Source organism: Podarcis filfolensis, assembly GCF_964270895.1.
Source record: "Podarcis filfolensis genome assembly, chromosome: 15".
Classification (NCBI taxonomy): domain Eukaryota; kingdom Metazoa; phylum Chordata; class Lepidosauria; order Squamata; family Lacertidae; genus Podarcis; species Podarcis filfolensis.
Genome location: NC_139618.1, coordinates 38182926 through 38209422, shown reverse-complemented (window position 1 = coordinate 38209422; position 26497 = coordinate 38182926). Strand labels below are relative to the sequence as shown.

Genomic DNA, 26497 nt, shown 5'->3' with positions numbered 1-26497 from the left:
ATAATCACTTGTGGACATTCTCTAATTACACGAGAAAAGCATATTCACTGCTTTTTTCCAACCTTGCTTGGGTTCCCATATTGGGACACAATAAAGTGTCATTAGGCCACTCAGACTTCCAAGGTTCTCCTTACAGAGGCCAATAAATGCACCAAAGTCAAATATTTACTGGAAAAAGAATTAAATAACTTTTAAAATAGACATATTTTACAAAGTGCATAAACTTCAACAGCTGTTTGGGAATTGATTGACCGAGGCTGGACTCTTCCTATAACTGCTGCTAGAGATTCTAATCCAGAACTTGGTTGTGTCAAATAGCATCACTCAGGGTCACCCAGACTTCCTTTTGTGTTGTATTTCTATGCAGAGGTCCATGCTTTAAAGCTCCAAAGTGTGCTTTTGTTGTTGCTGGCCCCAGCACTTTCCCTGTGAAAACCTGCTCTTTACCACTGAAAACAATTCCGCAGAAAACCTGAACTGCTGTTTGTGGGTTTTCCTGGGGAAAGCAGTGGTGGGGGTGGGCTTGGGAGCTTTGACCTCTACCTAGGAAGCACAGGGCAAAAGGTGAAGAGTGGATGAGCCCTCAGCTGCAGCACAAGTGGATGAGATGATGAACAATGCAGAAACAAATAGTGCAAATACATAGGATGAATAACCAAACTGAATACTGACAAAGAGTTTTGATACACAATACAGAGAGAATAATAGCACGACACATTGTTTGCTGTTGCCTTTGTAGAAGGGGCTCTCTGAAAATATGAGCAAATCCTCCGAGGCCATGCTGAGACACAGGTGAAGTGAGCCCCTGCTGCATCTGGACTCACCTGACGGTTACCTGTTTCAGGTTACAGTTCCACTTTTTTCCAGCAGCAAGTAAGTTCCCCTTGCCCTCTAGTGTGGGCCACCCACCACCAGCAGTGCATTCAGCTTAGAGAAACAGCACTGTTTCTTTCCTTACTCAACTTTCAAGGGCAAGTGAAGCAGAAATCGCCTTTCTCCTTGCTTACTACAGGACTTGAAGAACTGGTAACAAGGAGAAAATGGAGGTGAGTAAATATATTAGTGGCCTCCTGTATTCAATATACAGCACGGCATATCAGCTTGGTGAGCAGTTGGCCAACCACCTCCCTATGTTTTGTCAGGAAAAGAATATGATCTCCTGTGTGAAAAGTGCAGGTGCAGAGCTACTGCTACTCTGTTTTAAAACACAACCTACTAAATGGGCACAGGCATAGTTTTAATTCACCACCAGGATCTCTTGGTAAGTAGGTATAGGTTTAAAGGGTTGGGAAACATGATTCCCCTTGACCCAGACTTATCCCACTCACCCGCTGACAAATGAGATCAGAATTAGCTGTAAAGTGAGTGGATGTTCAGTCACAGACACCATCTTTGCGATGCATAATCCTTTCCAAACACTTGTAGTAGGGCATCCTATTCTTATTGAACCTAGCTCAGGGGAAGAGCCAGCCAACAGCCCAAGCTCTCTTCCTTATTGCATAGCTGCTGGATCATTGCAGCTCTTAACACAGCATGGACAGCAAAGATACAAATGAAATGGAGCTTCTCCAGTATGCTAAAGCTGTTTGGATGAGAACTACACTAAGCAGACAACAGAGACAATTTCAGAATCTGAGGAGTCACCTGAGCCAGATACAGATTTACAGGGTTTTTCCAAGCACCTGTCTAGTTTATTCCTAAGTGAGTGCCTATGTGCTTTTCCTGTTGTAGCAAGGTTGGTACAGGACGATACATGGGAATTACCAGCACAATAGCGCTTGCTATGGTAGGGACAGGAACTGGCCTTTTTGCTTTGGTCTGTAGCTCCACCTGTTGGGCAAAGCAGCAGCAATAAGGTTTGAAGGAACAAAAATCTACTCAAAACAAAAACGTCTGGTGCTGGGTGTCCAGTGCAGCCACAAAACAAGCATTTCCGTATGCCCACATTCCTCACAGCTTTACTCAGCAAAGTGTGGTATCTCCCCAGTTTGGTATCAACGTCTTGTATCATGGCTTTCCAACTCAAGAGGAGGTGTGAAGTTCTAGCACCGATTCTTGGCCCCGCCTAGTGCACCACTAGACCTGATGCGGGTGGTATTGCAACTTGACACACGCTCGCCTCTAGCCAGAGCACACAGCCCAGAGAGTCAAAGTGCTTGCTGCACTTCTCACGGAATAAGACTTGGGTGGTGAGTTCTCCAGAGCTCCAGGCAGTGGGGGTGAAGCATGCTGGGCACAGCAGCAACAGAGGAGACAAGAGGAAGGTGGACAGGAGCCTTGATGAGTTTTCAACATGGAGCAAATCTAAGGAAGCAACAGGTAAAGATTAGCTAGGCCAGTGATGGATGGATGGATGGATGGATGCAGAAATCAAAGCGGGATGGGAACTACGTTATGGCTATTTCAAAACTGCAAACACTGGGTAAAAAAACATTTAAGTGTCAACATAAGTGACAATTAGGAAAAGGATAGTACGGAATGCATCGTGTAGCTCTATGAGAAATCTCTGAAAAATATAGTAGCATTCAACAGTGCAACTTAGACTTAAAAAAAATTGAAAAACAAAAGATAATGAATTGTTTTAGTGACTTTTGGCTAAAATATTAAATTTGCATTGTTTAAACAAAGTATACTCATTTGGGAGGAGGTTATGTGGCAGTTGTCTACGCTTCTTTCACAGTTAAGCAATCAGAAAAACAGGAAATAGGTCTGGAGAAAGGAGAGTGCCTCTTTCTGCCCTGTACTATCAATGGAAAAAGAGATTCACTCAATCATGTTATATTCTGAGAACAACTCAAGACAGCCACTGCTATTCCCACCATGTTTCTTGGATGATAATGGGTGCACCCCGCTAAAACAGAAAACTACCAGTACATAGACATGCCCCTACACCAGCTAAACATCAGTACAGTATGATGAAAATAAAGTTTGCTGCAATCAAAAAGATTTTGATTCACTGTAATGAATTAACCATTACTTCACTGTATTGTTTAGGATTGTGGAATTAAGGCTGTTACTGTTCCTTCACGGCCATTTGACTCTGAGCCACTTTAGCTGTGGACAAACAAGAATGCTGAAGGTGGTACGAGCAACACATATTAATTTGTGGCGTACACATTCATTTCTTGAGTCCTAGGGTCATGCTTGGCCAAACCGGATTGGTAGGTTTTTGAAGCACTACCAACAACCCACAAAATCTGCAAACAGCATTCATTGTGAGTTGAGTGCACGCACCACAGCCAAAATAGTTTTTTGCACTTTTCCCAACTGGGTGATGAGTAGAAAGACAGGGCAACTTACATTTGGTGCAGCTGGTTAGTCTGGCTTTATGGAAGGGGCTGGTCCATGCCAATGCCCATTGTTTGGTAAATCTCTTTCAGCAGCAACAGCACTGTGTCCTCTGACTCCCTGGAAGTTAAATATTTATACAATGAATTACTTATTAGAACTACATATAGAGCAAGTGTGCCCAAGTGGCAGATTTACTCAGGTACCAGGAAAAAGGACAATCCTAACACTAACACACACACACACACACACACACAATCATTTCACCCACAGCTATAGTTATGATTGTTGAAGACACAACTTTGAATGAATGAAGTGTTCAGGACAATAATAAGGATGTTTGCATTACTCTTGTCAGTTTCCTATCTCCTCCCAGAAGTTATCACTCCTGAAAGTGGTTGGAAAGTTATACGACTGTCCCACCCCACCTCCTTGGCTGAAAGTGGTGGAAACCCCTTGTCTGGCGCCTACTGGAAAGTCTTCAGAGAACCTTGTTCTGCCTATTGATAGATCTTGCCCCCAGTAAGGGAGAACATATATATCACTCTGAGCTTCTTGGAAGATGAGGGAAATTGCTAATTAATTTAAAGACACATTTTTTAAAAACTTGTTTACCAGTAGCAGAGATGGCCTTGCAGTGCAAACAGGTACTCATTAAAGCTTTCGATTGGCTTCTCTTGAAGCACGTAGTCAATGCGGTGGCCACCATTGAGCATACCCACGTTAACTGGGGCAGACTCTTCTTTCACTGGTGTGGTTGGTTCCTCAGGTTTCCTATCTGAATTGTTTAAGAAAGAAAGACAGCATTAATATACACAGCTAAAACTGGTTACCAGCCTGGGTTGGTGAAGGCATGACTGTCCAATGCTAACAGGTATTGCAAGTCATGTTTCCTGCCTAAGGAGGAGTAAGATGCTCTGTCACACACTAGATGCAGACATCTTTGCAAGCATCTCCATAGGCAACTGAAAACAAGGGGTGACTGCTGCCAAAGCAAAACAAATTAATTTGACATTTTGGCAAGAGAGTTACACCAGTCCATGTGCAGGCCCAGAGATTACAGAGCACAAATTCAAAGGGAGCAAAAGTTGTCAGTATCTGGCCAAAGGATACCTAAATTAATTGACAAAATTATTCAAAACTCTCACATGGTTGAGAGTCTAAGGAGTAAGAGACCACCATCTTGCAGAGAGCTGAGCAAGTTCGGGTCAGGTCAGTGCTTGAATGGATGAAACCCAGGAACCTCATTTATGTTGCCTTTAATGTGCTGTGCATAGGGCTGTCCTTAAAAACTGTTGAGAAGCTGCAGCTGGTACACAAGGCTGCTGCCAGTTTGGACTGACTCAGCCAGCTAGAAGCATATAACATGGGTTGTGAAAGGTCTGCGCTGACTGCCTATATGCTACTAAGCCAAATACAAGGTTTTAGTGCTGATGTATGGAACCCTGAATGACGCTGAACCCAGTTAACTGAAGGAGCATCTCTCCCTGCCCTGCCAAGGAATTAAAATCTGTTGGGGATGTACTGGTCATGTCATCTCTGTCTGAAGCCTGTAGTCTGTAGCTCTTTGGCTCAAGACAAGGCCTTCTCAGAGGTGGAACCCCAGCTGTGGAACATCCTCCCCTTAATATACAACTGGTGGTGACACTGCTTAACTTCCAGTGCCAATTAAAGACTCACCACTAGTCACCTGGCTGGGGCGGAGTTGGACATGATTGAGGTTACTTATTTTAACACTGAATAGGAGCAGGTTAAGTGAGCTGCTTTTCATTCCGTTTTATGTTGTTCACTTTTATGTCACATACTTTTATTGAATGCTGATGTATACAATTGTTTTTACTGTATATCTGGGCAGGGCAGTACAGATATTTGTTTTAGCCAGCTTAAGATCACTTGACAATGAAGGGCAGAACAGAACTTGTATAAATGCATCAATGGAAGCATCTTGCAAGGACTTGTGCAGAGCAACAGGCAAAATTTTCCCTTGGTTGCAACAGGAAGAATGGGTGGTTTCTGCTGGGTTCTGCACCTTGTTCTTCCGTTTACAAACTACAATTAAGCCCCTGCTCACCAGTCTGTTTCTCTGAACTGGCTTCAGCTTCCAATACTTGTTCCGTATCTCCAGTGGCTCCTGCCTCCACAGCTGGAAGCGAAGTCCTGGTGAATGACTGCCAAGCTGTTCTCAAGGAGCCCAGTAAATTGTTTTTGAGGTCCATGCTCATTCGCGTGAGGCCTTCCTTCAGTTCTGAAAAGGAGAAGGTAAAAACAGCCTTACAATTAAAAAAGCAGCCTGTTCTGAAAGCCTGCAATTAAAAATATGTCATCAACAGGCCAGGATACATCTCTCTTACCCGTGGACCCCTTGTGGCTTATCCTCATGACTTCAGCACCACTCAATTCCTAACACCCTCTTCTTTTTCTTCCCCCGTCTCTTCAATCCTATCCTTGATTCTCACTATTCCACCATCTCTCTCTCGCCCCTTCCTCCCTGCCCCACTGTAACTTTCCTCAACTTTTCTCCAATTCTCTTGTTTCCCTGGATTATTTCTTACATATTGTTTTATTTCCAGAAGAAGATGGCTGGCTGGAATTATTCATCTTTGTACACAAGTGAAAACATTATTTCAAGAATCTTTTGTATCGTTTGTTGAGGTTGCCAGAGGATTGTGGCTAACATTCTGAGAAAGTAGAAACACCTGAAGAGCAACTTTGAGAGGCAAAATGTGATATGGGAACTTGGCACCTAACTCTTGTTTTGTCCCTGGTAGCATGTAATGAGTCATAATTATTAGTCTGAATTATAGCATGTGAATTGTAGCATATGTAGATAAATTGCAGAAAGAGCATCTTCAGTTTTGGTACCTAATTGCATAAGCTCAGTTACAAAATTCTCCCCTAAGTTATCAAAAGCTTTGAATGTTTTAAGTGTCAAAATGGTAATTGGTGTTTCGTTTTGTTCAATTTCCTATAGGAAAGAACATTCAAAAAATTTCTAATTAGGTCTAAAATTTATTATTTTGTTACAAATCCCACTTGATCTGAGTTAGTATAATTATAAATAATTTATCAAGTCTGCTAGACAATAAAATATTTTTTAGTCCCAACTCTTGAATGTCTCCAGTATATAATATTTGATCAATTTCCACATTCCACAAAATAACCTTCAGTAATTCCAGAAAATAATTTCTTTAACTGAGCTATTTAGATATTGTTATTTTTCAAAATAAAACATTTCCCTGTATGGACTGGGGATTTGTTATTTAATCAGGTTGATGGTTGCTTTTTAATCATGAAGGGCTAGCACACAACTTTCTAAATGAAACTTGGGTCTCTCTGGATTCTTCTCAGAACCAGGATAGGTGCTATGATTGCCCCAAGGGGAGCAGAAGACAATCTGTATGTCTTGTGTTTAATCACTAGCCAGAAACATAAGGAGGTTTTTTGGGAGCATACTTAGATTCAAAGGGCGACGCAAGCAGAAGGAAGATTCTCTGTTTTACCTAAGTGCATTCTCTTCCTCCCCTTGTGGTGAGGGAGCAGCATCGGATCAAACTCCACATCAGGGACAATCATGGGCTCAATTCTGTATGCTACTGGATCAAACTGCAGAAGAAATCAAGCAGAGACACTTCAATCTAATTTATATATAACATCTCCTATCCAACCTTTCGGTTCCAAATGACCACTAAGGTGGCTTATAAACAATTCTAAAAACAATATAATGATTAAATTCAAAACAATTCTTAAAATATACTAGCAAAACCAGTGGCAATATATATATATGGCACAGCATCAGTATCTGGTCTGCAAGAGGACTGGTCTCCTAGGAAAGAAGATGGGCTTTCTAGGGATGCCACCCTGCCCAACCTTTGCTGGTGCTACACTGAGTACCTAGAAGGATGAAGGATTCCTAAATTCACGTATCATGATACTTAAAATAATGAAATAAAAATGAACTTCAGGCAAAATTGTCCAAAATGGTCACACTTTATGTTATTTTCAATGAATGAATACTTGGTATTTAACCGGGCACAGTAGGGACGCAGGTGGCGCTATGGTCTAAACCACTGAGCCTTGGGCTTGCCAATCAAAAGGTCAGCAATTCGAATCCCCGCAATGGGGTGAGCTCCCGTTGCTCGGTCCCTGCTCCTGCCAACCTAGCAGTTCAAAAGCACCCCAAAAAGTGCAAGTAGATTAATAGGTACCACTCCGGTGGGAAGGTAAATGGCATTTCCATGTGCTGCTCTGGTGTCAGTGTTCCGTTGCGCCAGAAGCAGCTTAGTCATGCTGGCCACATGACACGGAAAAACTGTCTGTGGAGCGAACAAACGCCGGCTCCCTCGGCCTGTAAAGCAAGATGAGCGCGGCAACCCCGGAGTTGTTCGCGACTAGACTTAACTGTCAGGGGTCCCTTTACCTTATCTTTAACTGGGCACAGAACTGGTATGTATCTGTTAGTGGTTTTGTTTTCTTCTGTTTTCATTTAATAATTTATATACTACACTTAATGCCAAGTACCAGCATATTTTCCAATTACAATCCACTTAAATTGGGTTGGAAACATGTGGCCTTCCAGATGTTGTTGGACTCCAAACTGCATCAGCCCCAGTTGCATGGCCAATGATCAGAGATGATGAAAGGAGCAACCAGTTCCAGATTCCTGCCTTTAATGGAAGCTTTGTGGATCCCATGACAGCAGTGCATTCCACATTTAAGTTCACATTCCACATTATGCAGTAAAGCCACTGCAGGGTATCTAAATATCTTGAGTTGGAATCAGACCAAGTTAATTGTGCTTAAGCCCCATTGGAATTAATGAGACCTAATTTAGTCATTATGAAACTTATAGAGATTCCGCAAAAATAGATGTGTGAATAACTTGGGACATCACCCAATAATTTGACCCTCCGGAGGGGGTGGGAGAACAAGAGATTGCTGCTCATACATACAGGATGGAATACATTGAAGAAGCCTTTGCAGGTAGGCAGGCTGTAGTTCGGATCGATCCTTTTCACCCCTCGCACAGTGAGAAACATCCCAATAGGGGAGCCAAAGGCAAAGAAGATCTCTGGTTTGTAGATTAGCTGAGGATAGTTTGCCGAGACCTAATGGAGTTTAAATACAACATACTGTTTTTGTGGGAAATAAACTTCATCCGGCAAATTTATGAGAGTATATTACTTGAAATTAAGCACATAGCAATTGTGAAACAAGCAATCCCTCCCTGCACATGACACACAGCTGACCTGTGGAACTCACTGCTGCAGGACATTATGATTTTTATTTTACTCTCCTTCCAAGGACCTCTGAGCGGCTTCTCAGGCAATCTCTTCTCCAAGCTTAAACAATTTAAGCTTCAGATATTAACTAGCTCGGGAAGCTTCAGATAGCTCTCTAGGTTACATATTAGGCAAATATTTGTTAGACTGAACACCTGAGTTATCATTTGGGATGTTTAAAGACTCAGAAGCATAAAACTTATTAAATCAACAGTACTGAAAGCCTCAAACCAAGATACTGAAGGAGAATATAAGAAGACTTCTACTGCAAAAGGCCCATTGAGTCCAGCATCCTGTTCTCACAGTAGCAAACCAGATGCCTATGGGAAGCTTGCAAGCAGGACCTGAGTGCTACAGCACCCTCCCCACGATTCTCAGCACATGGTATCCAGAGGCATACAGCCTCCAAAAAGGGAGGTGGAATATAGCCATCCATGAATGTGTCTAATTCTCTTTTAAAACCAAGCAAATTGGTGGTCCTCACTACCTCCACTACCTCTTGTGGGAGCAAATTCCATAGTTTAACTATGTGAAGAAGTACCGTATTTTTCTGTGTATAAGACGAGATTTTTTCTTTAGCAATAACTGTGAAAAACTGTGGTTCGTCTTATACACGGATAGCAGAGGGGGGACGGGCGACTGGTGGCAGCAGCCAGCAGGAGATTTCCAGTGACTATTGGACATGTGATTGGTTGCTGCGGCAAGGCCTGCTGACGATTGTTGCAGTCCCAAAAATAGGGATCGTCTTATACATGGGGGCGTGTTATACACAGAAAAATATGGCACTTTCTTCTGTCTGTTCTGAATCTTCCAACATTCAGTGTCATCGGATGTCTCCAAGTTCTAGTACTGCATATATTGAGGGAGACAAACTCATCCTAATTCCTTTTTGTTTTAAACACCCTGAACCATTTGTTATCTCCAGCAAACCAGGCTACCTCATGGCTCTGCCCTAACTCTAAATCACTTATGAGCAAGTTAACAACCACAGCGCCTAATACTAATCCTTGGAAGATTCCACTTTCTACATACCACCTTTTACACTGAACCCACCATATACCTGTGGCAGTGATTTAACAGCTTTTATTTCTAAATTTTAAACTGTGGTAATCCACCTAGGAACCAGCTAGTGAAGGGTTTAATCATCACCAACCCTCCGTTGGGAGAATTATTCATTTATTTCTACCCTTTACCTGTTTTTGAACCAGTTTTCTAATCTGTAAGAGGACCTCTCCTTTTATTCCATGACTGCTAAGCTTACTCAGGCTTCTTTCACAAGGTACTTTGAAATAAGCTTTTTTGAAAGACTAAGCACACAATGTCAACTGGATATGCTTGCTGACGTAACATAGGAGAATAATATAAGTTTTCCCAACCTAGCTGTGAGACTGTGTCAGGTAAATTCAAAACAAATTTGGCCTGGACTTGGGGAACTTAAGTAATACTTTCTTAAAACAGTTCAAGAGTCACTCAAAGCCCAACAGGTCATCTGTTCATTTATTATGCTCTTAAATTGAGGCTGGCACAGAGTTGTGTGGGAGGTGGGGGTTACCTGCCCTGTCACAACATCCAGACGCCGGCAACTTGTCTCTGCATTTGTAGGCTTTACAGGTACCTCCTGCTTGACATTTCCACCTTCCCCAGCAGCTGCAGGTATCTGCCCTTTAGAATTCTGCAACAAAAATCAGACAGCCATCTCCTGTAGCATTCCTTTCAAGCACACTGCTGGCACAACTGCCCAACCCACTAGGCTACTGCAACAGCAGAAGGCTCACTTTGCAAAAAGGTTTCAGTGTTCCACAATAATCACCATTTAGCATTTCTACAGTATAAACAATATGCATTTGCCAATGTCACTGGTTGCTCAAGAAATTGTATTATTTACTTTTTGCCCATGACATTCAAAGGCTTGGGTCAGTTTCCACACAAACATGCGCTTAAGATCAATCTCTAATTTAAAAATACAACAGTAACAAATGCAAATGCCTCTACCTTAGTTCTACCAATTTTTATGAACATCTCATCTGGAAAAGCTACTGGAGGCAGAGACAATTTTTAATGGAAAACATAGCAGACAGGGAACTATTAAGCACATCTATCTTATCACTCGCTCCAAAGTTTGGCCTCCTAACAGCTTTTCATTTGAGAAATCAAAAGGGGGAGGGGACACTGGGACTTTCTTGCATGCTTGTTTGTATAACATGTAGTCTGTCCCAAGGTACATCAGATAGTAGCACACACATGAAGAAAAACTGTCTCCCTTCCAAAGTGGCAGTCCAAAACAGAAATAAAACCAGCAAAACTTAGCCCCCTCTACATCCTAAAGTATGTACGCATAAGGTGTCAGAAATTGCTCAATTTCCACTTCCTCTCCAATAAAGAAATAAAGAAAAACACACACAGAGAGATAGATTCAGGTAGGTGGGGTAGAAAAATCCCACCCCACCCTCCCACTATATATAAGGGTCTGGTGACTTCTGTTTCAGTATATATGAAGAAGTGTGCATGCACATGAAAGCTTATACCAATAACTAACTTAGCTGGTCTCCAAGATGCTACTGGACAATTTTTTGGACATAAAGATGTATTGCCCAACTTACGTATGTATACAAACAAACCCATGCCCCCGCCCCAAGAACAATGGCAGGTCAATGCAGAGCCATCTGCAGCTGTTTCCAACCAGTTGTGCTTCCTGACCATTCCAAGATTTTAAGTTTAAAGCAGGAAATATATGTAAAAGGCAGCCTGCTCAGATCACCTGGCAGAAATGAAAGTAAAAGGAAAAAATGTGTGTGTGTGCAGAATTAAACACACACATATTTATGAAGAAAGAGGACCGAATGACAGCATGGAGGGAACCAAGCGAAAGAGGAATAGAACTGGATAGGGCTGGTCTGCCCAATCCTACCCCAGAGATTATGAAATGTCCTTGCACTGGAGCTGCAACTACGAACTAGAGTAGAATAGACAGACAGAAGGGGGAGAGAGAAGATACGATTGCCAAAAGTGTTGGTGGGGAGAAAGCAAAGGGCTGGATGTTCCATTTGGTTCAAGTCAATACATATTACCAATATCCACAAAATTATAGTACAAGGAGATTCAAAGCATTCTGCATTTTTCCAATCCCTAACGCTGAAGGTATGGATTTAAATCACTTGAACAATTACCCCAAGCGTACCTGGTTGTTGCTTTTGTTCCTTAAATAATGCAGAATTTTCATTCTGGGTCCCAGGGGAATTCCCATGTCTTTAAGTTCCTTTTCTGTGCACAAGGCCTGTTACAGTAAGAATCACACACACATATATGAGCTGCGGTTCTACAATAGATAGTGACTTAAATGAAAAGAACCCTTGGACTTTAGTAACTTGTGTTTCAGTGCTATCCTTTGAGAAACACAGGGGGTTGAATATGGTCAGGTCACCCTTATTAAAAATACAGCAATACTGGTAAATGTAGCCTCAGAAACTCTTCATGCAAATATTCTTCCACCACTAACCATCTATAAGACTTGTGCAGCAACTTAGCTCTGTCTTGGTAACACTGTTGTCAAGTAGTTGTTTCCTTCACAGATTGAGCAAGTTCTAGTTGCTCAGCCCACTAGGACTTCAGTGAGACCTGCTGTCTAGTTGTCAGAAGGCAACACCAGAGAAGATCAAGAATGAGGGCAGGAAATGCTTCCTGAAAAATCCTGGCACCATCTGGACACAGGGTTAGTTTTGCTGCTGATACCGCACTTGAATGCAGTTTTCTTGTGGGCACTCCTTGCAAGCCGCTTTCACAAGAGATCCGAGCAAAGACTTGAATGGATTTGTTCCCTCCCAATTCCCCCACAAACTACCATTACTGATCTTCATGAAGGAGCCTAGAAGCTGAAGAAATAGACATACAGGAGCAAAGCAAGTAATGCAAAAGTTCTACATTTACCAGTGCTTGTCTGTCCACATTTTCCTTCTCGAATACAGCGCAATATTCAGAAAGCTCTAGCTCCGTCAAAATGTCTGTCACAGATCCAATGCCTTCTTGGCCGGTTGCTGATATTTGTGACTCCTGTTAAAATAGATACCACTTCTGTACAGCTTTTGACTTGCATTGATAAAACACTTAGGACAGGATAGTTACCAATATATAGCTACTGAACTATATTGCTAGAGTACTGATTGTATCACAGTGTGTACATTTCTTTTATTACTGTTATAAATGTTATATTTTATTATTTGTTTATTTATTTCTTAGATTTATATACTCCCTTCATCGTAAGATATAGTATTACCAAAGGGTGATTTTAGGCATTTGCTTAACTTACCTGCTGTAAAAGAGCAAACACATATGTGATCCTTCTTTATTAAAATCAGCATCTTAAAAGTCCTTAGCTTTGGCTATACCAAGGATTTGGAACCTGTGACCCTCCAGATGTTGTTGGACTCCAACTCATTGCCCCATTCAATGTTGATGAGAGTTCTAGTTCAAAACATCTGGAGGCACCAGGCTTGCCATCTCAGGCTAGACTGTGCAGACATTTTCCCCTATTTTCTGAGAAACATGCAAAATAGGAAAACAGCCAGCCCTGACACAGGAGCTTAGGGGCACTTTTTGTGGAGTCACCTAGCTTTTGAATAAGTACAGAGTGCTGAGCTTTGAAGAATAGCAGGCTAATCTGCACAAAAGCAACAAAGATTCCCCCAAACACAGGGAACTTACAAGGCCAGCTTAAACTCAGGAAGTTGTTGAATCATGTTAACGCATACCTCATTTTTATCTTCCTCTCCATCAGATGTACATTTTTGATTCGTGAGAAGATCAAACAATATAAGTGATCCTAAGAAAAAAATACAGTCAGTGTCTTGGCGGAAAGGTCATGAATATAACATCTAGGGCACCGCAAATGTCTCGTCTTCCCTTTCTAGGATGGAGCTAGTTATTGTGTGTAAGCTTGTGATTTAACTTCCCGCCCACCTTTTATAAATAAAATGCAATTATTGAGGCTGAGATTAGGAAGAGGGAGACTGACAGGGAAAACTGCCTTTGTATACCTTTGACCACCAGAAATCCTACCCCCAGGCTGCTTTTTCTCACCCAGAGGAAAATATGTGGCAGTGTTCTTTCTCTTTTTCTCTTTCCCCTTTGAATTGCAACCTCAGCAGTGTAGTTTGTTTCATTAAATCATTATATTTGCACCTTGAGTACAAAAAGAAGAATGAAAGGGGAGCTACACTTATTAAAAATTGAGAGAGACATACAAGGCCTCTAAATTCCTTGAGGCAAGATGTTGGTCAGATGTTATCAAGTAGGAGGAGCCCCTGTCCTCTTTGGGCACTAACATCTTGTGTTTGTTGGGACTGATGTACTGAAGTAAGTAACACAGGGCAGGTGGGCTACTCCTCTGTAGCCCCTGAGGATCTGCCAAGCCAAAAAACAGCAACAAGAGGGCTAAGAAGAGAACATTTCTAGAGCATTGTACTCCCAGCACCTCCAAGAGTCTCCTCCACTGAGACTTCTGAAAGCTAGGAGCTTCTGGTACTGTTTTCCCCATCATGCTCCAAATGAAAATTGTCTTACACTATGCATGGTAGCCATTACTTAAAAACAGCAACAACACTATGGCATGTCATGTTTGGCCTTCAGCGGATGCATTTTATATTTAAAAAGAAGTCTGTTAAAATAATCATGGAACTAAACATCACATGCAGCTCTGCTCTTAATCATATTTTTTTTAAAGTTTAAACTTTAGACTGTAAAATGATAAGGGTTTTGAAACATTTGAAATAAAAGCCAGAGGAAGCTGCTCTGGAAGTCTGATTTCTGCACAAACAAACCCTCTCAATCCCATGACCTAATGGGGGGGAAATGCATTTAAAAATTGTTGTTGTTGTTGGAAAGTGGAAGAGCGAAGAGGTTGGATATTGCAATGAAAGATATTAAACAGAAATATATTCACATTTTATTTATTTCCATGTATAGAATGTTGGAGTTCTGGGTGCAGATTTTTGAGACAGATTTTGAATGTAATTCAGCCTTCCCAAACCTGTATGCCGCCAACAGCTGATAAATCTGATACTTAGTCACAATAGCCACAAAATGAGTTACTGGCTTGTGAATGGCTGCTTTGATTGGCAACCTATCTTTAAATGGGAGTGAAACCTTACACTATGAAACTATAGGACAGGAAAAAAATGTTGTAACAGGTTACAAGGTTATAAAGCATATTGTATTCCAAGACACAAATGTCTCCATTCAATTAAGGTGCTAGAAAAGGAAATGGGAAAAGGGAATTTTGACCATATACCTTTACGTTGTTAAGGAATAGGTGACCTGGTCAGGTCCCACAGAAACAACACCTCTGTGAGGAAAGATGCGATGATAATAATATAATAAATAAATAAACATGTCTGCATGCATCAAAATAAGAGAAAGGTATATATACCTAAGCTGTGACCTGCTATTGAGACTCCCCCTTTAAAATCAGGGTTCCTCTCCAAGAAGAGCAGGTAGATACGGTTCATTTCTGAAGCAACTGTGTCCACAATAGTCTGGCAGTAGGTGGAGCTATTATAGAAGAAAACATCTAGGATGGTGTCATTGATGAAATGACGCAGGCGATTGATGCTTGGCAAGGTGATTCTCTCCAAGTCTCTGAAAGCAAAACAGAGAAGGGCATGTAGCCTTCCAGATGTTGTTGGACTCCACTGAAGCTTTATTATCCTACACCTGATCTTAGAAACCAGATAAAAATAAAGTTTGCCTGTGAACAGTACAAATCCAAATGCTGCACTCTGTACTCCAGTGACTACACTTGTTCATTCAGAAGCAAGCCCCATTGAATTCAGTGGATTGCCAGGACACAAGATTGGGCTACAACTAACCTGATGTTAAAATGCTAAGAAAACACAATGTCAATGAAAGTAAGAGGGAAAGGATCTTTGAAAGACCTTCCTTTGCATCACTGTATTCTAAAGCAGCGTAGGGAACCTTTTCCAGCCCAAGGTCCACATTCTTCCAGGGAGAACTATAGAAGTGTAGAGTTGGAAGGGACCACTAGGGTCATCTAGTCCAACCCCTTGCAATGCAGGCATCTTTTGCCCAACATGGGGCTTGAACGCACGACCCTGAGATTAAGAATCTCCTGCTCTACAGACTGAGCTATGTCAGAGCACATAGCTAGTTGTGGGCAAGGCCAGAGGCAAAAGTGGGAAGAGCAACAAGTGTGAATTTTACTTTTTGTACAGTAGGCTAATTTCTACACATCCCTCTCTATCCTCCATCCAGGCAAGCAAGAAACATTGTCAGAGTTCAAAAATATATTCTACCCAGGCAAAAGCAATCAATCAATCAATTTTTATTACGGCAAACAGCCAGCATAAGCACTCATAGATGGTGCAAAAGCATGGTGTGGCCTGGAGAAAGGGTCTCTAACCGAAGAGAGTTCCAAGGTCAGAGAGGTCAGAGAGGCCCCATTCAGCCCCCGGGCGGGGGCTCCCCGGTCCCTATTTTGAAGCAATGTTTCCCAATACAGGCTGTCTAATACTAGAACAAAGAAGCTTGGGGAGCTGCCCAGTTTTCCAATTAACCCTTAATTAAGCATATGCATGGGACAGGTAGGCAGGCAGATTGCAAGACCTGATTATAAGGTGTAGTGTTTTGTTTCCATCCTCCATGCAGAACAGGGTTTTTGAAAGCAGCTCTATTTCTCCAGGGGATTAAAGCACGAATGGGAGATGAAATACTTGGCAAAAAGTTTACCAAAGAGGATTTGCTGGATCCTTCAAGCAAAAAGTTACAAACAACTCCCTTGTTCTGGTGCTAATTTACTACAGGAGGGTTGTAATTAGGCACTCATTCGCTGAAAATAAATGCAAGTGCCTCCATAACCGTTGCCAATACAGAGATTGATCTAAGAGATTGTGGGAGCAGCACTGGGCATGTAAAAAATTTGAATAGGGGGCAACTATCTTCTGATTCCTTATTTGCAAGGCTATTCTAGAGCAAAGTAGCAACAGCAAACTTAAAACACCATTTTTGGACACGCTGAACAGGATTAGGGTATGTCCAAAGTCCATAACATGCACTTCCCATTCTGTCTCCACTGCTTTGTCATTATTACCAGGCATGACAGCTCACACACTGTAGGAAATAAGAGTATTATCATTATTTAATAAATCTCTATACTGCCCTTCACCCAAAGATTACAGGGTGGTTTGCAATATAAAAACACAAAAATAAATAACATAGTAACAAACAAAAAACAATAACCGCCCCCAACAGTTTAAAAGGCCATGGATTGTTTAATTAGCCAAAGGCCTGGAAAAAGAGGAATGTTTTTGCCTGGCACCTAAATATATGCAATGAATGGGGAGAGCATTCCACAGTTGGGGAGTCACTGCAGAAAAGGCCTGTTCTTGTGCTGCCACCCTCCAGATCTCTTGTACTTTGGCAAACTCTAGGCTATCAGCATACAATGACTGGCAGGCTTGCTGGGAACACTCTTGGTTCACTTACACATCTACTCCAGTATGTAAAGTACTGTGCCAGTTCACTGGGAGGAATTCTACTCGGCCAATCTGTTGCTGCTCCTGAGCGTTCTTGAAGTGTGCAGGCAGCATACTCAATGAAACATTGCGGAAGTCATTGACTGTAAGGAAAAAAAATCAATTCTGCATCAAGGCACAGAGAAACCACTCCACATTGAGGCCCCGACTAAATGTAATGATGGGATATGGATAAACAGATATCCCACGTTTTTCCAAAATAGGAACATCCATTGTGGGGGGCGGGGGCGGGTGGAAAAGAAGGAAGGAGTATTTAATAAATTCCCCCTGCTCTGTTTTCCAAATATGGACTGCACCCCAAAGCTGCTATTTGACTGAGGAGAAGGAAGATTGAAATATACTCAGAGTCGCAAAGTGATTTCATGCTCTTTATTCAGCTCATAGTGGTGAGGAGGAATGAATCAAAGTCCCCTCAAGGTATCTGCTTTATATACATTATTTACACAATGGGCTGCACATGATTGGCTAATTCCGGAATTCTACTGTAAGCCAATCAGGTTGTGGATTCACTTCTATCTGGAGCATGATTGGGTGGTTCCTGCCAACCAATCATACTGCTGCATTGTTCTAGGACCAATCAGACTGCTGCATTCTGAATCCTATTGTTCTAGGACCAATCAGACTGTTGCGTTTTGGATCCTATTGTTCTAGGACCAATCAGACTGCTGCAGTTTGGATCCTATTCAACTCAGTACATAACAAAGATACACAAATATCATATTATACTTGTACATCCCCCTATCAGTGGGTCAAATAGCAGCTAGGAAGGGGATTCAGATTGGGAAAGCAGAAAAAGAGAAAAGGGCTAACCCCCGACCCCTCAGGCCCAACCTCATGTCAGGGCTTCTATCTTTAGAAAAAGAAGATGAAGGATGGGAAATCTGATCATGGATGCCACAGCATCTCATCTGATATGTACCCAAGGAACTTATTAAGTTTATACATATTTAATTCAACAGTTCACATGTGGAAACTCAGTGTGTTAATCCATTTCCTGATTTCATGTTTCTACACATACTGCAATCAGCTTACAAAGTTCATGGAGCATAGCATTTGGGAATCATAGCACTGGCCTGTAATTGTAACAGGGTAACTTCATACTTTTTGAGATATAGCCCTTCCAAGAAGCATTTTACCCATCTTATATTGCAAACCAAGATGAACTGGAAACCAAACATTGACAGACAGCTTTGCACCCAAGGTTAACTTCTGAAAAAATATACTCTCTTGTTTTCCTAAAACTAGTTTTGTTGCATATTGAATCATACCTTATTGCATTTTGAGTTGCAACTTAAAAGGGAGAAGTGTTAAGTGAGCATTTCACTGAAGATGCACCTTTTTACCCTGGTCTCTGACACCCAAAATTATATGTTTTTAGGACCCACCCTATTTGGATTCTAAATTGTTTTAACCAATTTTAATACTGTAGTTTTACACTGTTGTAACCTGCCTGGGTTAAGCCATTTAAGCACTGCAGTGTCCTTCATCATGACCAAGGAGAAGCTGCTGCTAGGCAAGTCCTGTTACAGGGGAGAGACTGCTGGAACCATAAGGGGCAAGCAAGACATTCCCAAGGCAGTTTACAGTTAAAACAGCAATACAATAATACAGCAAGACAGTAAAATGAATACAACAAAACAGCAGCAATGGAATCTTGGTCATATTAAATTATTATTAAATATATAATAAACCTAAAAAGCCTCAACAGTGTGTAGCCTGTTCACACCAAACAGGCTGGCACTGCAACTGTATTTTATTGAAGAAAAAAAAAAGCCACACATCAAGTCTGCAAACACACAATGGGTAATGCAGAAAACACAAGAATTCAGCAATGATGACAACTGGATTTCTCATAAAAAGAAAGCGAGCAAAGGTTGGCAATTCTAGAAAAACACCTAGTGCAGAAGCAACCTACAACACAGTAAGCCCCAGTGATTTGTTACATCTGTAAACTACATTTGTGTTTTATGCAACTTTTGCATCCATCTTTTGCAGCAATGTCAAGCAAAGCTGTACTACTTCCAGAATAAAGTGCCCTAAGGTGAAAGGATTTTGAAAAACTTTTGCATCTATAGTCTACTCTTTTAGTACCATCACCAGTTTCTGTTGAAAGTATCTCAATTTCCAATGTAATTCCCAGTGCCAATGAGGACTTATATGTAATAAAGATCTGTAAACGACATTCTCTAGAGACTGTTTTGGCCCACTAAGCCTTGCAATTTTCCTATTTCAACCTTGATGGGAAGAGAATTATATATAATTAAGGCTGCTGTAATATGGAGGAACTACTGTACTAGTTTAGTTTGGATATATCCTCCTTGGCAATCTCTGTGAGATCTAAGTGCACATAAAACCCTTAGAATCATTAGCCAATTGATCTTGTGGACAACTTGCTTCTCCCTCTCAAACAGAATCAGTCTGACTGACTTTCTAGTCAAATACAGTCATCAGTTAATTTCCTCATCATATGAACAAAACAAACAGTAGCAGAAATTCACTGAACCAGTGGGCTCTGACATCAGCTGTTTTAAATTCCACTGCTATTGTTTTATTGTATTCATTTTACTGTTTCTGCTGCATCGTTCTATTTCTATTTTAACTATAAAGCTGCCCTGGGAATGTCTCTCTGAAAAGTGGAATACAATTAAGTAATATATAATGGAATAAAATGGTTATAAGACATCACAATAACTCTGTCTATACAACAGACCCACATTTTTTGTGGATCTCCTGGGATGCAGAACCAACAAGTATCTTTTATACTGCAGACTTACCACACTGAACAATGCTCCGGAACCGAATATCACATGCAGGTCCAATTCCATGAACAACAAAAACCAAATGGTCTATCTGTAAAGGTTCCCCTGAAATAAATAGAAATTACATCCTTATCAAGACACTATAATCAAATGGGAGTGACATTCTCTCAAAATGTAAGTTTTGGTTCCCCCCCACACACAAAATCTTAAATTTTTCAAAGAAAAGTTATGGATTCTATACTTCAGCTAAATCAAATATTTGATTATGCTTTGGCTTCCCTAATTTTTAAAAAATAAAAAATCATTAATAGATAAAATATATATATAACAAACATGACTATTTACTTTTCAGTTGTAGTATAACATCTTTAAGAATTATGTTCAAGTTTGGGTATAGTTTGGTTTGAAGCAAGGGCAGAAGTACCAGGAAGTTTTCTAATCATTTTAGTCACATCTGTCTATCCTGTTTAATGAACAATCCCTGTGTAAAATCATATCAAGAAAGGAAAAGCAGGTAAGTTTAAAATAAGCAGGGGGGGAAAACGCATGTCATCACCATTAGGAATTTCAGCAGAAATATTTTCCACTCCTCTCTTCACAGTTCTTGGCCGGCCTTGCTCTGTGGGACTTGCGCCCCAGTCATCAGTGGTTGTCACTGGGTGGTAATGTACCATCAACTTTAAAGGACCACAGAAATAAAAGATGTTAGCACTACATAAATAGGAGAAACAAACCACAAAGCAGAGAATCAATTTCAAGAGTGGGTAATAATTTAAATGCAACTCCCAAATATGGACATGCAGGAACGCTGGAGGAGAGGCAGACATTCTCCTCTCCCAGTGCACACCCATTTTATTTATTTGGAAACTTTATATACTGCTCACATTTACGCAAATCTCTAAGTGGTTTACAACATAGATTAAAACATTTTTTTCCAATGACAAATACAAAGATTGCCAGAAAATGTCCGCATTCTATCAGAGACAATTAATAAATAAGCAGAGCATCTTCTTTAGCATCAAAATAAACATTACATAGAAAAATTAGCTACAAAAATAGAAGGAAAATGCCACATTGTGGAATACAGTACATAGCTAATCAAAATACCCTTTAAACATAGGAAATGAAATATTACAAATGAAAACCAACTAAAAATATATAAATTCCACATTTTAAAACAGCATGATTGACAGCTAGACAAAAGAAAAACCACTTCCCATTTGCAAAATATCATATCCCCATCGATCGTATAATTAAGCAATTAAATTCCTAACAATAAGCACAACATAAATTACAGCTAAAAATGCCTTCCATTCGGTTCTTCTCAAGCACACCTTTTCATGATCAATACACTCACATCAATTCAGCATATACATATTATAAACCAATATACGTATGCCTACCATTTTGACACTCCCTCAAATCATACTCTCCACACTCAGCAACCACAGGCATAATTCAATCTTACACCTTCAAATAACCCACACGCATGTCTACCCCATAAGACCCAGAAAATGGGTAGAATATAGAAACTCCTTTCTCCAATTTTCTAACAGACCAGGCAATAACACTTCACCTATTCTCCCCTCTAGAAATGAACTTTTCCTTTCAGAAGTTCCTGATTTCCTGAAACAGAGTCAAAACTGTTTATTAAAAGATAAACGATGCTTGTAATACTTGAGAGGCGCAATGAGCAAACTTTTAAGCTTCACTATACCTTTGGGTTATGCAATATGATGATTTCTCTGGTCGGAGACTCCAGTTTCTTTTTCCACTCATCTAAGGTGACACAGATCATATAGGTGTCCTGAGAAGAAGAAGAAGAAGACGAAAATCTTTAAAGAGTCAAATATATGTCTTTTAAAAAAATTTAAAAATCTATCAAAGCACAATCCTATGCATATTTACTCATCTTTAACTGGACTACTATTCTGAGAGCACAGTGTACAAAATTAAATGACTAGAATCAGTTCCAAAACTATAGTTTGAAGAACCAAGCCAATAAAGTCCTAATTAGCCTCTCAATATATGCCTTCGGGGGGGGGGGGACCGGACACCTCAATCGAGATTATTAAGAGAAAAAGCAAAATATGTAGGTATTTTATTGTCTGGGAGATGATGAGACAGCAATGAGGTAACAGTCACCAAGAATGCTTGTCTATGTCCTTACAATATAAATCTGGGGCCAAACAAAATACAGCATCAGGAAATTAGGCCATCTGCTGTAACTGACATTATTATCAACTGAGGGGAGAGATGATTAGAAATGTAGAATGGTGGGGGGTAGCCTTTCTCCACACACACCATCACCTTGGCCATTTGACTTGTAGGTGAAAATTTACAGATACTGGCATCATACATGTAAGTTTTCCCACATAGTGGCCTGTGAGCTCCCATGTCGTTTTGCAAAGTTACAAAACTTGGCATATCCAAGATCAAAAAGACTTGCCAAAAATGGAAACATTACAATCAAGGTAGGCATGGTGCCTGCCGGAGGCAGCAGTTATAATTTACGGTTACCTCTAGCTCTTCACTGAAGCTTTCAGGGTATGGGATATATCTGTTGTCTTTGTCTCCCTTGTAAAACCAAGTGCAGCGCCTCACTTCAGATTCATCTTCTTCCCAGTAAACAGCATAGCGTAACCTCTTCTTCAGATGTACATCGTATCTTCCCCCCTCTGTTGGAACAACTAGCTCATCACAGTACTTGCCTGCAAAATAAAAGGACTACTATAAAGCAGGACTTAAACCCAAGATAAGGGGACACCTGACCTACACAGCCACACATTATTAACGGAACTTTGTAAAAAGGAAAAGCAGGGCTAAAACCAGATTCTAAAAGAATAAGTAGCCTTTTCTTTTTGTTTGCTTCCTACAAAATATGGTATCTAATGCAGAATTCAGAAGACTGCAGCTTTATTCTTTAAAGTAAGTGCGTCGTCTTTGTAGTTGACAAAATAGCTATGAAAGCATACCAAATAATGATTACAAAATGACAACAATTTGTGGATAAATTCTGTATGTCCAGCATATTTTCCTGTTCTTCCCCAGGGGCCTGCAGTTAAATTTCTCCACTCATTTCTCACACATTTACTTCCAGCCACCAACACTCTCAATGAAGTACAATTGTAGAAGGTAAGTCATTTTTTATAATTCCCTGCTTTTGAAACACACCCTCTGATCCCTTGGTATTCATAATTATACTGCAGATCTTAGTCTTCAGAGTCACTTAGTTAATAAGCCACTATATTAGTAAATCACTGGCTTTCTTCCTTGTCCTATAACCAGAAGAACTTTGAGACATCCCATGAAATTGATTGGCAATAGATTTATGATGGACAAATGAAAAGTACTTATTTGCACAACACAAAATTTATAGCATGCACTGCCACAACATATGGCAATGACTATATGGAGTTGGGGAAATTTATGAAGGCTACCTCTGACTTTTATGTTTCCCTGCTTTCTGGGCTTCCCAGGAGTATCTGATTGGCGACTGTAAAAAACAGAATCCTGGGCTAGGGGGTTTTTGGCCTAATCGAGTGGGGCACTTCTTATAATCTTAGGTGCAAAATAGCCATCAAATTAATTAAATTAATTGGGAGTATATCTCATTGAACTCAATGGGACTTATGTATGAGTAGTGACATACATAGGATTGTACTATAAGGGTGGCCATGACAATGGGTTTCTGGCTGGAAACGCTCATATTTCAAACCCAGTTTCAAGTCGTCATCTGATGATTTAGTATTGGAGTGAACCATGCAACCACGCCAGTTAGAGAGATTATTTTCAAGGGAAGATGACTTAGAATTGGATATAGTCATATTGTAGGAAACCTCTGAACACCACTAATGCAACAGAGGATACTGGGAAAGATTGCTAACTAAGAAGGCTTAGTGTTAAAGGATAGCTCCCACCTCCCCAGCATTTCAACTTACTGGATTTATGAGCATTTTCTAACTTCTCTGAATCTTGTCCACTGAAGGGAATCCACCTCTCTCTTGAATCTACTACCTTGCAATAAAACCAATGAGGGCAAACTGCCTCATATTTATTGGCTGCATCTGTTTCCAGTGCTTCAGATGAGTTGGCTAAATTAGGCAATGGAGAAGGCTCTGTCGGTTGATGCTCTGCTGCTGACATTGCACTGCCTGGAAGAACACAAGACAGGAAACTGAATATGGTTTAAAATACCTACAGTTTATTTGATAGCAATGAATGAAAAGGTTACGTAAGAATAAAAATGACCCCAGACAGCACAGTTTCTGAGAAAATAAGCAAGATAAAATTGTAAATTGCTACAAATGAGCCAACAGCAACCACACAGACATCAAGCCTCGCAAACCAAATCAAACTTACAATTTGGATTGCAACTTCAGCACAAAGCAATTCAGTGGGACCACTAACTAAACATCTAAGAGCCCACAACTGCATCAGAACTACTTTCCCTTCTGCAGCTTTATAAATATTTTTAAATGCATCATTCTAAAATTCATGGACAGGCATATTACTATCCCTTTGGATTACACCTCCACATCTGAGAACCAGAAGAGAAATTATAACTGAATGAAAATAGCTAAGTGAATAAAAATAAAAAGAACTACCGGGTACATCACTCGCAGACAGGTAGAAATCCCCACCTAACTGACATGAAAATGTACCCCCAAATGATAATTTAAATAAGATACTTACAGCCACAGAATCCTAACTGCTCAGTCTTTACTCTACTACAGGGTAGGGAACAGGTTTTATTGCTTTAAAGAGACCCTAGGCGCTTGCTAACACATTAAATTTCAGTCTTGGATATACATAATGATAATTAAATAAGCTAATATTAAGACATTTTGACTTCTTGCAGTTGCGAACTATAGATGCCTTTACATATTCAGTTTTGTGATGGTTTTGCCTCCACATGGCAAAACACACTAACCTGTCACAAGGCAATTGTTCAAAAATATTTCTCCAGAAATCTCCAATAGAGACAATGGTTTCAATGCACATATGGACAGTGACAACTAGACTGGTGCTTTCAGCATCAAAAACAGTAAGCTAACCAAAAATATGAATAATGATCCTAGTCCTTGCAGAAAATTGTCAGAAGGGTACGAATTAGACATACAAACACTGCTCCAAATTCTTAGTCAGCAAAATAACAACACTTTGGTCCCTGTCAGGAAGTGACCCCATCTCCTTTTAATCACAGGGTATTTACTACTAAGCACCCAGATACCAAATACAAAAGCCACAAGCTTAACCAATCATTTCAGCACATGCTTCCAGTTTCATAATACTGGTTGCGCCGAGAAACAAACAGCAAATGTGACAGATTCCCCTTAGGAAGAAGAGGAGGCTGGATAAACACCCATCGCTACAAAATGAGTTGTGCACACAGCTGCTCCCAGCCATTACTGACGCTACGGATGCCACGTTCCAAGCCCTGCTGCCCCCCTGATCCAGTAACCCACTGTTGCCCTTGTTAGTCTAAAGGCCACCCTGTCCTCCTCAGCACCTTCGCAGCACTGGCCACCTCCTAACTAATCTGTAACCAAGGTACCATCTGTGACCAAGGTTTCTCCTACCTGGTACCCAGCCTTTGAGAACACCTTACAGGAAGGACCCAGGCTGTCTTTCAGCTTCCTGACACCCAAACAATCGCAATCCATTTGATGGTCCCCTGACACCATCCCTCCCAAAAATAAAAATAAAATAGAGGCACTTGGACACTGGGCAGCCCCCTCCCCCCAGACCACTGCTGGCTGGGCAGGTATTGATAACCTCCTGCCCGTTACACCCAGGGCGGCAGGTGCAGGGTGCAGGCACACATCATTCCCCTGCCACCACATGGGCATCGATGACCTCCCCGCCCCACAGAAACACACACGCACACGTCCCTCTCCATCCTGTCACTCCCCACAGGAATTCGTGACATTTTGCACCCCCGTCCCCCCGTCCCTTTTTACCCATTGCTGGCGAACACGCCTGGACATCAGGCGCAGCGACCGCAGAACGGACCGCGAGTCCCCGCCCTCGCCGACACGCATTCGCTGAACGTCCGAACGGGGCTCATCGTTCCACAAGCCACGGGAGGCTGCGGATCTGGCCCCCAAACCCGCCCCGCCCGCCCCTCTTCCTCCTGACATCAGGGAGGTCAGAAAGTCCCCTCCTTTTCCATGATGTCCAGCGGAGGCGCAGGCGGCAGCAGCATCCCCTTGGCCGCCCCTTCCGCCGAAACACGGCGCTGCCGCCGCCGCCGCTTGGCGAGAATCGCCTCAGAGAAGCACCGCGCTCGGCCCTCCGCCCCGGGCTCGCCTGTCGCGAGCAGCCCCAGCCCGTCCTCCCCGCCGCCTTCCTCTGGCACTGACCCCGGGCGCCCAGGCCGCGACGTGTCCTCGCCTTGCCGCTTCCCCGGCCGGCTGAGCTGTCCGACAACGGCGGCGGCGGCGGCGGCGGCGAAGGAGGAGGCTGGCTGAGGCGAGGCGGGGCCGCTCTCCTCGCAGCCCGCCTCCCACTGGGCCGGCCTGGCCCGCCTTCCGCCGCGAGCCTTGAGGGGCCTCGCACCTCGGCAGCGCCCGGCGGGGGAGCCTCTTCGGAGAAGGAGCGCGGGGAGAAAGCGAGGCCCCTCCGC

General features: G+C 41.7%; 1 protein-coding gene across 2 annotated transcripts; it reads right to left on the bottom strand.

Annotated features, from left to right (window-relative positions):
* Window positions 1–164: 164 nt before the first annotated feature.
* On the bottom strand, window positions 165–26466 carry DDHD2 (DDHD domain containing 2). 2 transcript variants are annotated; one of them, XM_083588589.1, is made up of 18 exons: window positions 26235–26466; window positions 23811–24023; window positions 22390–22580; window positions 21587–21676; window positions 20426–20546; window positions 19885–19974; window positions 17061–17193; window positions 14989–15197; window positions 13313–13383; window positions 12492–12614; window positions 11746–11841; window positions 10120–10239; window positions 8238–8393; window positions 6789–6891; window positions 5360–5533; window positions 3904–4066; window positions 3301–3408; window positions 165–2304 (listed from the first exon to the last, which is right to left on the bottom strand). In XM_083588589.1, exons 2-17 carry the CDS (start codon window positions 24013–24015, stop codon window positions 3327–3329), a joined length of 2127 nt encoding a protein of 708 aa, XP_083444715.1. In that variant the 5' UTR covers window positions 24016–24023; window positions 26235–26466; the 3' UTR covers window positions 165–2304; window positions 3301–3326. The 2 variants fall into 2 exon arrangements, with proteins under 2 accessions (XP_083444715.1, XP_083444714.1); XM_083588588.1 differs by having other exon boundaries at window positions 25833–26382.
* Window positions 26467–26497: the final 31 nt, after the last annotated feature.

Bases quoted from the DNA above. Each gene is read 5' to 3' on its own strand.
- DDHD2 (XM_083588588.1), bottom strand. The intron at 22,581-23,810 runs GTAAGTTGAAAT...TTTATTTTGCAG, and splicing joins AGAAAATGCTCATAAATCCA to GCAAGTACTGTGATGAGCTA. The intron at 20,547-21,586 runs GTATAGTGAAGC...GGTCCTTTAAAG, and splicing joins TCATATTGCATAACCCAAAG to TTGATGGTACATTACCACCC.